The sequence below is a fragment of the Caloenas nicobarica genome, chromosome 1 (assembly GCF_036013445.1).
Source record: "Caloenas nicobarica isolate bCalNic1 chromosome 1, bCalNic1.hap1, whole genome shotgun sequence".
Taxonomy (NCBI): domain Eukaryota; kingdom Metazoa; phylum Chordata; class Aves; order Columbiformes; family Columbidae; genus Caloenas; species Caloenas nicobarica.
In genome coordinates this window covers 163,120,423-163,134,931 of record NC_088245.1, presented here as the reverse complement: position 1 = coordinate 163,134,931, position 14,509 = coordinate 163,120,423, and the positions used below count along the sequence as shown (strand labels likewise).

The following is a 14,509-nucleotide window of genomic DNA, read 5'->3' as shown; positions in this document are numbered from 1 at the left end:
AGTAGACCTGTCTATAGAACCACACATATTATCTTGGAAAGAACTAGGAGGCGTGATCCAAAATAAACCTGGGAGTAAGTTATTAGTTATGGGTCCAGCGGTCAAATTATTTCCCTAGACCTTTTTTCTTCAGTAGGCTTGTTATCCATTATTGGTGAATAGCTTTAGGAGTGCTTTAAATGCTGGCAGTTCAGTCTAATTTAACATTACAAACATGTTGCCTTTCTTCAGTACCTTAGAATATAGAGTTTTTTCAAGCAAAGTGATTCTGCATGTATATCTTGTAAATGCTGCGGGTACATGATCATTTTGAGATTCCAGCTTAATTGTTTCTTGATGTTACAGTATGTAGGTATTGACAGTTACGTATTGCATGTGTCTTTTGTGGTAGTGTTCTGAAAGACAGTCAAGTTCAGAGGTGGGAATGCATAGAGAATAGATTTTTAAAATCTAGGCTACAATTTCAAGACACAATTTACGTATCAAGATTGGTTGAAAATATCAGATTATCTTTTAGTTGAGTCAGTTGTATTCAAAAGTCACTGAAATCTGTCTGTCTACATAAGCAAAATGCAGCCTCCTTTATGTCTTACACTCTTTTCATCTTATGTATTTTGTTTATTAACACAGAATCAGAATGGTTTGACAGAGAAACAAATTAAAAAATAAAATAACTTTGGTTGATAATTTAATGCATATGTTTCAAAATTGCCTCTTGTAGTGAAGGAATAGCATATGGGTATACAAGCCTGTGTATGTTAAATATGTATGTATAAAAGGAGATGCACACACATGTATCTTGTGGGACTGTTAGGTCAACATTAAACTAACTGTTGACATCAAAAAGAAACATGACATCACTTCCACCTTGCTGAGGTATATTGTTCAGCTTCTGTACAGGATGTATGTTTTCTTTAAGAGTTCATTACTTTCACCAGGAATTTGTTCTATGTTATAGATTGCATTCATGCAATTGAAGTTAGATGAACATATAATTTTAAAAACAGATCTAGTAGCAAGAAAATAATCTCTGGACAAACAAATCTCTGGAGGAGACATAGCTTGATCTAATTTTCTACAGTGGAAACTCAGATGTAGGTTTTACGTGTCAATAATACAGAAGTTCTAAGTAATTAATAATACAGAAGTTGTGAGCCAATATGTCAATAATACAGAAGTTACTAGTAAGTTTGTAACTAAGATAACCAAGCTATACAGGTGAAATAGCAAAACTAATGATGATTAGTATAATAGACTGGATTGTTGAGCTTGTCACTATCAGCTCCCTCAATAGAAAATTAAGTGAGAGAGGCACTTTTGAGGCATGATTCATCTCCTCATAAATATTTTGGCATGATTCATCTTCCCATAAACATCTAAAATAGATCAGATGAATCACGCCTTAAACATCCCCACAACTTTCTACTGTTGAAAAAAGAGAGAATATAGTATTTAGCTGAGGTGGTAGCCGAGATGAATCATCACCTTGTGTACTTGTGTGATACGTGTGATAAAATGATGTGTTCTTTCACTGCCTTCTTCCTTGTGGGTTTTGGGTTTGGCATTGGCATTGTTTAGTAAACATCACTGCTTTCATCCATATTGGCATGCATGTGTTCAAGACTATATATGAACTGAACAGTATAAATTGCAAAGCTCCATAATGAACCTTATACTTTGTATTGCAAAAGTAAAATGTGTATAAATACCTGACATCACAGTATATGTTCTTCTGGAAGTATAATAGTATAAATCAGATTCTCACACAGTCTCATTAAAAAAAAAGCAAAAAAAGGGCCAAATGTTCTCACAGGTTCCATTGGAAATAGTTAATTCTGCTCAAGCGCGGCTGTCACCAATGCCGATCAGACTGTAAACAGAGAAGGGACCTCTTTGCACAGCTCTGGAGCAGGGTTGGTAAGATATAAAGGATCTTCACTTCAGAATTGTTTTTCTGAGCGTTTACACTCATTGTTTTCTTCAGTCAATATTCGCATTCTGAAGTGCACTAGTAGATGTCTTTGGATGTGTAGAGGTAGCAAAAGACTGAAAAGGGTCTTTCAAAAAAAACCCAAACCAACAAACAGAAATGGGGAAGCTAGAGTCTTTTAGACTTCATAGCTTCATTTCAATTATTGGGAATAAAAAGCTGAAATATTTAGAAGCCAAATACAAGAAGCCAATACACGAAATACAAATATCAAGTTGTTAAGTAACAATGAAATTATTTTTACAGTGGACAAGTTGGGTCAAGCTAATCTAATTTTCCTGTATGGAAATGAACCCAAAATGTGGGTATGCGAGAAGCACAGATGTTGAATCATTTATCTTTCCAAAGTCTTTTTACACTGTTCAACATGCCATTCTCATAAGTAAGTAGGGAATTATCTTGATTAAATTGACACTAAACACATGCAAAACTTTTTGGAAACCTGTATTTGATTGCTTAACAAATGTTCGTGGTCAGAATCAAAAGACACTTCAGTTGCAGTTCTTGGGCAAATACAGCCACCATTTTCACTACTGTGTTGAATGTTGAATGGTGAAATAATTGGTGTGCTCTCAACAAGCGAGAGAGGGCAATAAGAGCTCATGCACAGGCTGGAAGATAGATCTAGAATTCAAAATAGTGGGATGTCATTCAATGGGGACATATGCAAATTCTGCATTTAAGTAGGAATAAGATGATTCTATGACTGGAGAATGACTGACTCAGCAGTTGTTCTATTGAAATGATGTAGAGACCTTAGTGGTTCCCAAACTAAACATGAGTTAAAGAAGCGATGCTATTCCAAAAAAAATCACCAAACCATTTTTAAGTACTTATACATGTAGAGCTATATATGAATTTGGAACTCCTAAACATATAGCTTGTCTACTTGAACACGTAATTTGGGCAACTTACACTTCCCTTGGAAGTCTTTAGGATTAAGTTTGACTATGTAGAAGTAGAATGGACCCCCTTTATGACTGAAAGAAGTGGGACTGTTCACTTAAAAGAAAATAATAGAAAAGATATTTCTAATAGTTTTCATGAGTAAGATTCATCACCTAACTTCTCTGAACTGACCACCCTCTTTCTCTGTATAAATAGTGGAGAAAAGCAGCGTGATTCATCTTATTTCCATCTGGACACCTAACCTAGGTGAGATGAATCATACCATCATCCTCTACTGATTAGCCGAGATGTAGACTCATCTACTTTGGAGATGGATTTGGTCTTTGGAGATGTCTGCTATCAGGTGGGGAGGACCTAATCTGAAATAAAAGGAGGAAGAAGTAAATAATGTGTTCTCATTGGTGAGAACAAATGAGAGTGTGGTGAAGCACTGGAATAATTTTCTTGAAGGTTGTGGCCTGTCTATTACTGTGCATATTTAAAGAATAGGCTAGATAAATATGTTAAAATGTAAGATCATAAATCCCGTTGAACCTGCTCTGGTTTCAAAGGATGGGTTAGAGGACAGCTCAAGCCTTTGTTTCTATGTGGTTTTATTATTTAGCGAGGGATGTTATAGTCCTATATAAGCTGGGATACACAGCTGTAAAGGGAATGGGGAGGTAACCATCCATTTTTGAGTCATGCAAGAGACGCACACCAGTTGTCACATTGCATGATGGTGCAGATCACATGATGGGGTGGAAATCACAGTGGGTTTATAGTTTGGAAGAGGTACACATTTCCAGCAGCTATTATCTCCATCTCCTTCCTGGAAAGTATTCCATGCCTTGAGAATGTATGAGTTGTCAGTGCTGCTGCAGGAGTTGCAAAATAGGGTTTATTAGAGCATCTACAAATAGTGGTAGGGTGAAAGGCATCCCCAGTAAAGCTGTGTAGTAAGTGTAAATCATGTACTGGTTATACTTGTGATATCTCTAAAGGCAAAAAAATGTAGCGTTAAAAATATATTTGGAAAGAATTTGTTAAAGGTTAAAGAGCCTGAAGATATAAAACTGAAGGGAATAATTTCATGAACCTATATTTACATAATTATTCATACTACAGTAAGCATAATTGATTTACATTTACATCTAACTTCTGTTGTTCTTTGGCCCGTTGAGTGAGCTTTAGCTAAACATTAATAGTCATTAAAAAGTATCTTGCCAAACAAAATCAGCTAATAATAAGTGTGATAATCTAATGAAAGAAATGGATTGGTATTAAAGAAGAGGATGTCAAAAATAGAGTAGACTGTGTCTTGACAACACACATGGACTATATAAAGAAATTCAGACTATATAAAGAAATCCAGGTTTTTACATTTTGTTTGTTAGTGCCATGAGGCCAGAGAGCTAGACTGAAAAATCAGATGGGATTTCCCCTTGGCCAAGGCCATTCTACATATTACAAGCTACAAGTGCAGTAGGTCCCCCAGAATTTATAGGGAGAAACATCGCTTTGCCAGGTGGGGTTTTTTTCTTTTTTTCTTTCCCTATAGATATGTTCTGGTGGGTATACTCAGTAGTCTTAACTGACTACATGGGAAGCTTACAATTAACAGTATGTGATGTGGTTTTGCCTTTTTCATGGTAAAAGCCATTCTGTCAAAACAGCTGGAACATCATGGAGCATACCCAGAACTTTCAACTCAAGAGCTTCTGTTGCAGGCTTGAATGACTGCACAAAAACCTGTGAATGCAAGCAGAATGCAAGCGAAGAGGATTCATGTGTTGTACTTCAGCTGTGTCTGCATTCTAAAGTGTGCATCAATTGGAAGTAGAGCTGAAGGCAGGTGTCAACACTACTAACAGCAATGGAGCATTTAATACATATTGTTTAGTTCTTAGTTGCTAAAAAATGGGTTATGAGTTAGTGTAGAAGTTAATTGTATTAAAATCAGGAATCATACGGTGTAAGAAAGGGTGAGTCAAAGTAGAGTGGACTATTCCAATCCATATCAATATTTGACCCTGAGATGTTATCATCAAAAGCAGCTACACAGAATATTCAGTACAACTGTCACAAAAAAGCCCTTCTAGAAACATTTTCCCTTTCCTGAGGCTTCCTTAGTGTTGAAATATTTTCTGAATTTCATTTAAATTTAATAAGTTTATATGCTAAAACTGTACATCTTTGCCTAAGCAGTTTATAGAACTGGATTTTTGTGTTGTGGTTGACAGGTGCTATTTTCCTCTTGTAATTGGGAATGAGCATATTTGTCTGCCTGATTATCCACCTCCTGAGATTTTCTGTCTTGTCAAGTTAGAAATGATACATTATTAACCTATCTGAAAGTTGAAGTGCATACATGTATGTTTGTTTAAGAAATGTACCCTTAAAGGAAATTTTTTCCTCTCTTTTTTCTCAATAAAAATGGAGTGAAGCAAAGTGAAAGATAATAAATGCCTCTAATCCCTTATCAAACTCTTTGGAGGCTCTTTGAAACCCATGACATGTAGTCATAAGTTAAGTAAACAAACTCCTCAGATTTCTTTGACTGACTGGTGTGATGATTTTTAGCATGGAATTCCTCGGACTATCAGATGCAGGAATTCACCAGACTTCAACCAACACTTAGAAGAAAGCTGTCAGATTAAATATGCAGTGATACAAAATGAATATATTTACTTGTTTGATGTGCAAGAAATGTTGATCTTTAGTGCTGCATCTGCTAGAATCTGATTGTCATTTCACTTTTACCTGCGTAAATCAAAAACTCACTGAATTTGAGTGAGTACTGCCAGCAAAAAAATGGGGTAAGTGGAAAAAAAATCAGGTTCTAAACTTTCAGTATAAAGATGAAAGCTTCATCTGATGTCAGTCATCATCATAGCTTTATGGACATCTTCCTGAGGTTGTTCTTTCTCTTCATTTCCTCTGTGATTCCCTGATAATTACTTTTTATAAAGGTAGCGTGTAAAGTTGCGATGCTCAGACAACTGTTTGGAAATCAAGTATCTACTTTATTTCATTCTGAGAAAAACACATTCCCATCTGTGCAGAAGGAAAGAGGATTTGCATAAATATATTGGAAGTTTGTCATTTATCTGCCATTAAAACCACTTCATAGAAGCATGATCATCTCAGCTTTTTATTCATATAAATTGCAGTATCATATTATATTTGATGACACTTTCTTTTAATACCAGTTCCTTACAGAAATCTTAGGGATTCACCCTGACTAAATGTAGATCTTTTAATCTGAGTGATTTGTTCTAATGTCCCTTTATAGCCAAGGGAGGGGGATAAGCACTTCCAGAGTGCAGTTCATCTCAACCAAAAGTAGTCACCTGAGGTCAGACAGATGATTCATGCTTTAGAAGTGCTTGTTTCTCTCACCTGACTTTTGAGGAGCTTTGCGTGACTAGCTTACATGTGTATGTTTGAAGTTACTTGAGATGAATTTTACTGTTCTTATCGATTAAGTTTTCTGACCTTCAGCATCATCCTACTATAAATTCCAAGTTTCGCTTTACAAAAAATACCCTTTAACACATCTGAGATTACTTGCCTTCCTTATTTATTATGGCAAGTGTGTAAAAAGGCACATCATAAATCATTATCAATTTAATGTCCTTTTGCAAACCATGCACAACATTTTACATCAAGAGATTTTCATACAACTTCATTATATGATATCAGTTTTAAAGCTGTGATCCCCTGGAGTGTTCTGCTTGCAACTCTGAGTATACTTCATTCCAAGGTAGTAAGCAATACATTCAGAATTTGGAAATATTCTCCTCCAACAAGAAAGCATTGCCTGTGAAATACACAGAATAATGCAAAATCAGAGAGAAGATAAACAGAATCCAAGAAGGAAAAAAAAAAAGAGTTTGGTAGACCTCTATTTGCTGCTAATTATTTCTTTGGCTGATACCATACAAAACAATATTCTCTTGTTTTCAAAACTGCAAGATTAATCTTCCCATAATAATCACTATTAAAAAATTAATGACAGACTAAAAAAAACCAAACAAACAAACAACAGTTGTGGGAGAAAAGTGGAATCAGTGGTTATAACTGGACAAAATAATAACCATTTGATATTCATTCATTAGTTCATATGACAGGCACTCAATATTAAAGTATCATCTGTCAAGGTATCGTTAAACACTTTACATTCCAGTTACAATTTAGGAGTGTGTTAAATAGCAGATTCTAAGGCTAGATATTTTAAAATCAACAGCAGCAAGTTTCACTGAAAAGTGCAAAAAGAATTTTCTGAACCATTAGTGATGATTTTCATTAAGTTAATTAATGAAGCTCCAGATAACTGGAAAAAAAAGATAATTTTATTCCAACATTGTATAAAACACAAGTAGAAGAGTTGGAGATCATAGTGTCACATCAGCTGAATGTGTGTCCTGTTGCGGTGCTGGACCTGTTCTGGAATGTATAAACAGAAAGATGGAGAAGGAGAGGAAAAATAAAATGGGTTTGTTGATTCAGAAAGCAAGTTCTACATGACAAAAAATCAGTATCAGGATTACTAAGAACAGAATAACACTGAGTGATGATAGTAAGAAGATTATAAAATAACAATGAGAAGTACAATTATCAGTTCAGACTAGTGAATAGATGTAGCACAATCATGAGTGAGATTCACCTCACCTGGCTTTGGGACAGAATCTAGATTCTTTAGGATATTAATTTTTTTTTAAAAAAAGTTAAATGATTTTTTAAAAGAAGCAGTTTTTTTAAAAAGAATCAATTTCTTATGTGTCCACACAATTTCATCATGGACAAAAAGGAGAGCACACCTTATATGTGGATCTGAGAGAATTTGCTGTTTCTCTGATTAATGTTTTAGCAGCATTTCAAAGTGCAGTAGTTCTTTTTAGTGTAATTGCAGTGACACTAAGGCTTACAGCCGAAATTATCTGTGATTATTAATTCCTATTAAGATTCCAACCAATACTATTATACACCAAGTTCCTCATGTCTATGCTTTTCTCTGGTGCTCTGCTCATGCCTCCTGTGCATTGCTCAGATGAAGCATCAGTCCTGAGCTCTCCACTGGCAGGAGTATGATGCTGCTGGTGGAGGTTTCTTCTGTGATGGTCTTAGTCCCTCTCAGGGTTAATTTTATTTGTTCCAATCTTTTCTGATCCAATTTCCAATCTTGTATTTGCTGATGGGGCACACTCTTACCTACCTTCTGGTTATAGGGCTTGATTACACCATGATTATTAATTTTTTTGTCCTCTGGGTAATATTTTAAAGAGTGAGAGTTATGCAATTGCATAAAGCTTGAAAAAAACCAACCAATAAACAAACAAAAAATCCCGGACCAAACCAAACAATATAACTAAACCAAAGTGAAAGTCACAGGATATACAAGAAACTCCTGATATCTGAGTAATTTGCCACTGAACACAAAACAACTTAGGCAATGGTCCACTGATTCGAATTCAAGCTTGTTTGTTTTGGGGTTTTTTTCTTTTTTTTTTTTTTTTTCCCCTCAAATAAAACTACAACAAGTTTAAGACCAAACAAGACTTGACAAATTCTGAAGTCTGTTACGAGTAGTTATGGCTCTAAAGCCTGAGGTGTTTCACTAACACTTGGCAACACGAAGTTGATCGGGCTACAGGTTTAATGTGTTCTACTTGTTTTCTTACTGACTTCAATGGTGAATCTATAATCTATGAAATGGATTAATTTAAAATATGTTTTAATGAAGGGCAGTATTAGTGAGTCTCAATTTTCTTCTGCTGCCATTTACCCTTTTGATCTCTCTCCCATATAACCTCCACAGGCAATGCCCTAATGGATTCATCCCTTATAATCGATTTATATGTCCTGTCCCAAAGCCTTTATTCTTCCAGCTCATTTTTCTGATATGATAAATGATTAGGGGATTTTGCAGCATATCTGACACTGTGTACTACTTTTTAGTTAGGGATAATTACACTGAATTTCCCACCTATATGTATTTCCCTATTTGATATATTTTAAACAAAGATGTGTGTAGTACCAGGTGGATTAATTTCTTTTCCATAATTTTTATTTTCCATAACTTTGAATGCTTTTTATTAGTTAGGCCGCAAACTGTACCTGAGACATTCTTCTCAACTAACTCATTAGTCAAGATGCATTTGATTAGTCTATAAATCTTTAGTAGAGAGAGTTTGATAATGCTGGATTATTTGTGCTGCCCATAAACAGAAGGAAAACATGTGAGATCACCAAACATTAATGGCAACGGGCAGCAGGATTTTTCAAGTCATAATAAATTAATAATATTATTAGTTTTTTCAGCTTTTGCTTGGATTTAGTTATCTGGATACCTTTATATTATAGACTGATACTTAAGGTAATCCAGGTTAAACAATTTTAGATCATAGTTTTAGAAACTATGAAAGGCATTCTAGCTAAATTCTATGTCCATAGTTCAAGAGTGGATTTTAACCTGTCTGTTTATAATTTATTCAGTTCCATGTGTTTGTTAAATATACTGCTATCAAAAAAAGAATATATGTATGTATTGATGTGAAGAATCAGCTGAATAAATGCAATACATAAAACAAGTGCTCATCTACATTTTTTTCCTAGCCTTCTGTTTTGTTCCTTCTTAGCAAAACCAAGAAGAGAGATGTTACTGTTCTTTTGAAAAATTAATGGGTTAATTTTTGACTTAGGAGTATACAAATCATAAGTTTAATGTAGCCAAAGAAAAATAGACGTGTAATCATGGTAAACACTAGACATTATTCACAGTAGTGCTGAAGAAGGTATCTGTAGGATGTTGTATAGCAGTAACTACAAAGATCTCATAAAGGATGGAGATAAGAGGCACTGAGCCTGCAGATTAAGAAATAATCTAATAACATGTAAAAGAGCTTGTCTGGCTCATCTTCGTTACATTTAAAATTTCTTTTATATGTATTGGACTTATTGAAAACTCACCACTCTTTACATGGCTGAATAATAGAAGACTGATGATGTTAGTCTGGACCCATAGACTTAAAAGATAGAAAAACACGTTAAATCTGTGATATGCTTGCAGTATTGAACCAGCATGACTAGATTTGTCACTGAAGTCTCCAAAAGTGTTGTAAATGACATAGATTACCATCATAAGGTGTTCACAGGAGTTGTTCGGTATTGAAAGTAAACATAGGTCTGCTTCGCTGTCTGTCATTCTTCAAGCTGTCTGTGAGCAGACCCAATCTATGGAATACCTGTGCCAGTTATAAAGTAGGAAATGTGCCAGTAGAATAAACCTGATGAGCAAATTTTGTAAGAAATCCTGAAATGTCAATTAAACAGCATGATGCAGAAGTGTAAACACAGGGGGCCAGTTTTATCATATGCTTTTTAGAAAAGTACAAATATTCAATAAATCATGCAGTTGATTATTGTATTCATTCATCTATGAGTTGCTGGAAACTAGCAATGTAATTCAATCTTGAAGGTTTGTTATTGTTTAGACCAAATTGTAAAATCTATTGATTATCCATGTGCAGCATGATTTGTCTTTTCATCTAATATTTGTGCTCTTGGTAATAGGATACTGCAGCCATGGATTGTAACAGGTATTTTAGATCACATACTTTATGGTTTTCATCTAGGAAAATGTAATAATAAAAAATTGAGAAGGGTCATAAAAACCTTATTCATGTCATTCTAAGAGATTATTATAACATCATTATTTTACTAACATTACCACTTTAACAAGTTTCATTCGAAGCATTGGCAAACTTTGCGTAAAAGACTGAATCTACAGTTACAAAAATCACCATTTTCCTAGAAGGCTTTAATATTTTTCAGACTTTATTATTTTACACCATCTAAACCAAGAATCAATTTGACTTAATTTTTGTCTTTGGTATTCTGGCTGCTTCAAGCTTTTATATTAAGGGATCTTGAATCAATGATGACTGGGCATCTAGAATTTAGTTCATTTGTCTAAGTGCACCCATCTAGTACAATTTTGAATGCAAAACTTCCACACAAAGCCTGCAGCTTTGACACAGAACCTGCACAATACCTCTGTGATTCCGGACAGGCAGATAAATGGCATCTACCATTGAAAATGGTATTAAACACTCTTAGGCAACTAAATAAAGCCTCCATAGTAGGACTGTACTTTCTTTGCGTTCCTTGTTCCCTCCAGTAAAAATGGTACATAATGTACAGTGATGGTATTTAAGGCTGTAATTCAGCTGTCCATTTGTATGTGCCTCTATGTGAGCTAGGTGTCCAAACTGCATTTATAGGTGGTGAAGATCTCATCTTTGGTTCAGTCACCTGGAAGTGAGTGTCTTGACCAATCTAATATGCCCTGTCTTGTATGTTGTGTCTCATCTGCTGCTCCAGAAGGACATAGGTCTCCCATACACATGTGCACACCTACAAACAGGAGGTGTAGTGCAGCTGTCTCAAGTATGATCTGGCATGAAGTGCTAAGGTTGAGAGAAGTCAAAGAGCAAGTGGTGATGCAGACAGCTGTGGTCTGCAGTTACTCAGCTGACACATCTGCTTGTCAACTCATGGGATAAGCTGAAGAAGCTTTGCTGTATTGAATACGTCTCCATTGGTGGCAGCCCAGCTCCATGCAGGGTCCTGACTTCAGGAGTCTGACTTTTGAAAGAGATCAAACCCTTTACTGAATCACTGTGATATCTGACATGTATGAATGCTTGTAGTGAAAATCATTTTAGGAGAGATGAACATATGTATGTGCCATAGTAATAAAAAAAAAAAAAAAGATGAATGGGATGCACTGTCCTATTCTTTACTATGGACAGTCAATGCTTTTTTTCTTATGTGAATGCTAGAGGAACAGAAAAGAGAGAGATAGCAAAGTCAGTCTTAAGAGTGGTGTGACATATGAAACTACGAGTTTATAGATAATAGCACAGGAATAGAAGTAATTACTCTGATTTATAAGCATGTACCTCATTTTTATTGGAGAAAAAAAAGCATGCATAGGTAGTATAAGCAGGTTAGTGTGCTCCTGTCTTCTTTGTGGTCTTTTCACAAAACGTACAGTCTCAAACCCACTGAAGTCAGTGATAATTATTTCACTGACCCGAACAAGCTTTTTATCAGAATTTCATACATTTATTCGTATGCATATATATATATACTAAAGATGTGATAGCTAGTCTTGGTTGTTATGTTAAAATTATTCTGAGTCTTCTACCATTCCTTTCAGTCGGTGACTTAACATCGGACTTGAGATCTTTTCAGTAATTGCCTGACACAGGTTGACACTATTTGATTCTGCCTATTTTTAACAACATTTTTTGGACTGTATTAACTGTACTTTGTGCTTTTCCTTACTTTATTTCTATAGAATCCCATTTTAAAAAGTGTGAAAAAATAAATATGTGAGAACTTGTAAAACAGAATCACAGAATCACAGAATGTCAGGCATTGGAAAGGATCTTAAAAGATCACCTAGTCCAATCTCCCCACTGGAGCAGGAACACCCAGATGAGGTTACACAGGAATGTGTCCAGGTGGGTTTTGAATGTCTCCAGAGAAGGAGACTCCACAACCTCCCTGGGCAGCCTGTTCCAGTGCTCTGGCACCCTCACCGTGAAGAAGTTTCTTCTCATATTTAAGTGGAACCTCCTGTGTTCCAGTTTGTACCCATTGCCCCTTGTCTTATCATGGGTTGTCACCGAGAAGAGCCTGGCTCCATCCTCCTGACACTCACCCTTTACATATTTATAAACATTAATGAGGTCACCCCTCAGTCTCCTCTTCTCCATGGATTAATAAAAAAGAGTTACTGAGTCATAGGCATCCAGTGGATGAAATGGGTTTATACTTGTAATATGTGCTTCTGTGTATTTTTATTCTGAACTTTAAGTTTTCTTTCAAGCTACATATTGCTCTTTTGCCTTCTGTGACATACAAACTGCTTAGCCAGATCTAGGAAATTCCTCAATCTGAACACTCTATTTTTGTTTTGAAAAACCAGCACAGATCAAGTCAGAAGAGAATGCTTTTCCAGTATACTTGAACTGTTTTCTTAAAAAAACTACTCAGTGTGCTCAAGGATTGGCACCTAACATGTAAAAGCCAAGTTTATCCATTCAGGCTTTATTGATAATGCAGATTTTGAGGCTTAGAGAGGGTGTATCTATCACAGTGCTCGAGGGGAGAAATTCTGTATATTCTATCACTTTGCTTGACCATGATAATTGCCAGACCAAACAACATGGTTTAAAAGCACGTTCTCATTTATGTTTGGTAGAGCTTCCTCCTCTGGAAGACATATCTTGTAAAGGTTATGTTTTAATGGAATGGAAGAGTTCTTTCAATTGCTTAATGTTACTTTTACCCATCCATTTAGGATGGCAGGAGGAATGACTCGGAGTGACTGAGAGCATTTAACTTTCTGTTGCAAATTGCAGAATGAGTCATGAGATGACCTAATGTACATATATACATAGACAGATACAGTAGGGCTTTGTTGTGTTTTCTAACATCATAACACAGCTTACAATTGATTGCCTTTTATATTTTTTTAGAGTATGATCAATGTATCCTGCCAAGAAAACATATAAATTATTAATTGTGTTGTAACTTTACTTGTAAGGTGTTTGTTCATATAAAAAAGACAATTGTCACAATTCATGAGAAGTTTGTCTCTTCATAAATCCTAATGCAAAAAATGCATTCAGGATAAATGTAAGATGTCCTGATGTAATTGGTTTAAGTTCTTACTCCAATTTCTTATTTTTTAAACCTTAAAAAAATGAACTTTTTTTTTTTTATTTTTACAGAAACCTTTGAAACACTTATCAGACTGGCTGAGAATTACACAAGCACACTTTTCTGCAATGCATATAGAAACATGGCTGCTGAGGCTACTAGACGTGTTCAGGAGCTTTTCACAGACATTGGACTCTTCATATTTGGCACGGATGTTAGCACAGAGGAATTTGTCAACAAATTTTTTGACACCCTGTTCCCAGTAGTCTACAACCATGTGATTAACCCTGGTCTGACCGACATTTCACTGGAATATGCAGAGTGCCTCCGAATGGCGAGAAGAGACATCAGGCCCTTTGGTAACGTTCCCAAAAAGGCCGTAAGACAAATGGGAAGATCACTGTTACCTAGCCGGACTTTCTTGCAGGCTCTTAATTTGGGGATCGAAGTGATAAATACGACAGATCATCTGCATTTCTCTAAAGACTGTGGCAGAGCTTTGCTGAGGATGCAATACTGTCCCCACTGCCAAGGCCTGACTTTAAGTAGGCCCTGTATGGGCTACTGCCTCAACGTCATCCGAGGCTGCTTAGCCAGCGTGGCAGAAGTTGATCTGCATTGGCGGGGATATATTCAGGCCCTGGAGGAGCTCTCAAGTGCCATGAGTGGAACGCACGCCATCGAGCACATCCTTCTAAACTTTCATTCACTTGTTGATGATGCTCTCCTGCAGGCTCGTGTCAATGGACCAGAAGTAACTGAGCAGGTAAGAAGCTGTTTTTATCCATGCTCGGTGCAAACATGACACTAAGAAAAGTAACACTGATAACTAGCATTTGTTTGGCCATTTTTGTGGTGATGAACACATTTGTATCTGAGTTCAGCATTATTTGA

General features: G+C 35.8%; 1 protein-coding gene across 1 annotated transcript in view; it reads left to right on the top strand.

Moving 5' to 3' along the window:
* The window catches only part of GPC5 (glypican 5), a 685,893-nt gene that overhangs the window by 95,581 nt on the left and 575,803 nt on the right, over positions 1-14,509 (top strand). Inside the window, exon 3 of the mRNA XM_065655261.1 lies at positions 13,687-14,381. Within this exon, the coding sequence (XP_065511333.1) occupies positions 13,687-14,381 (695 nt within the window). The remainder of the gene's footprint in view (positions 1-13,686; positions 14,382-14,509) is intronic.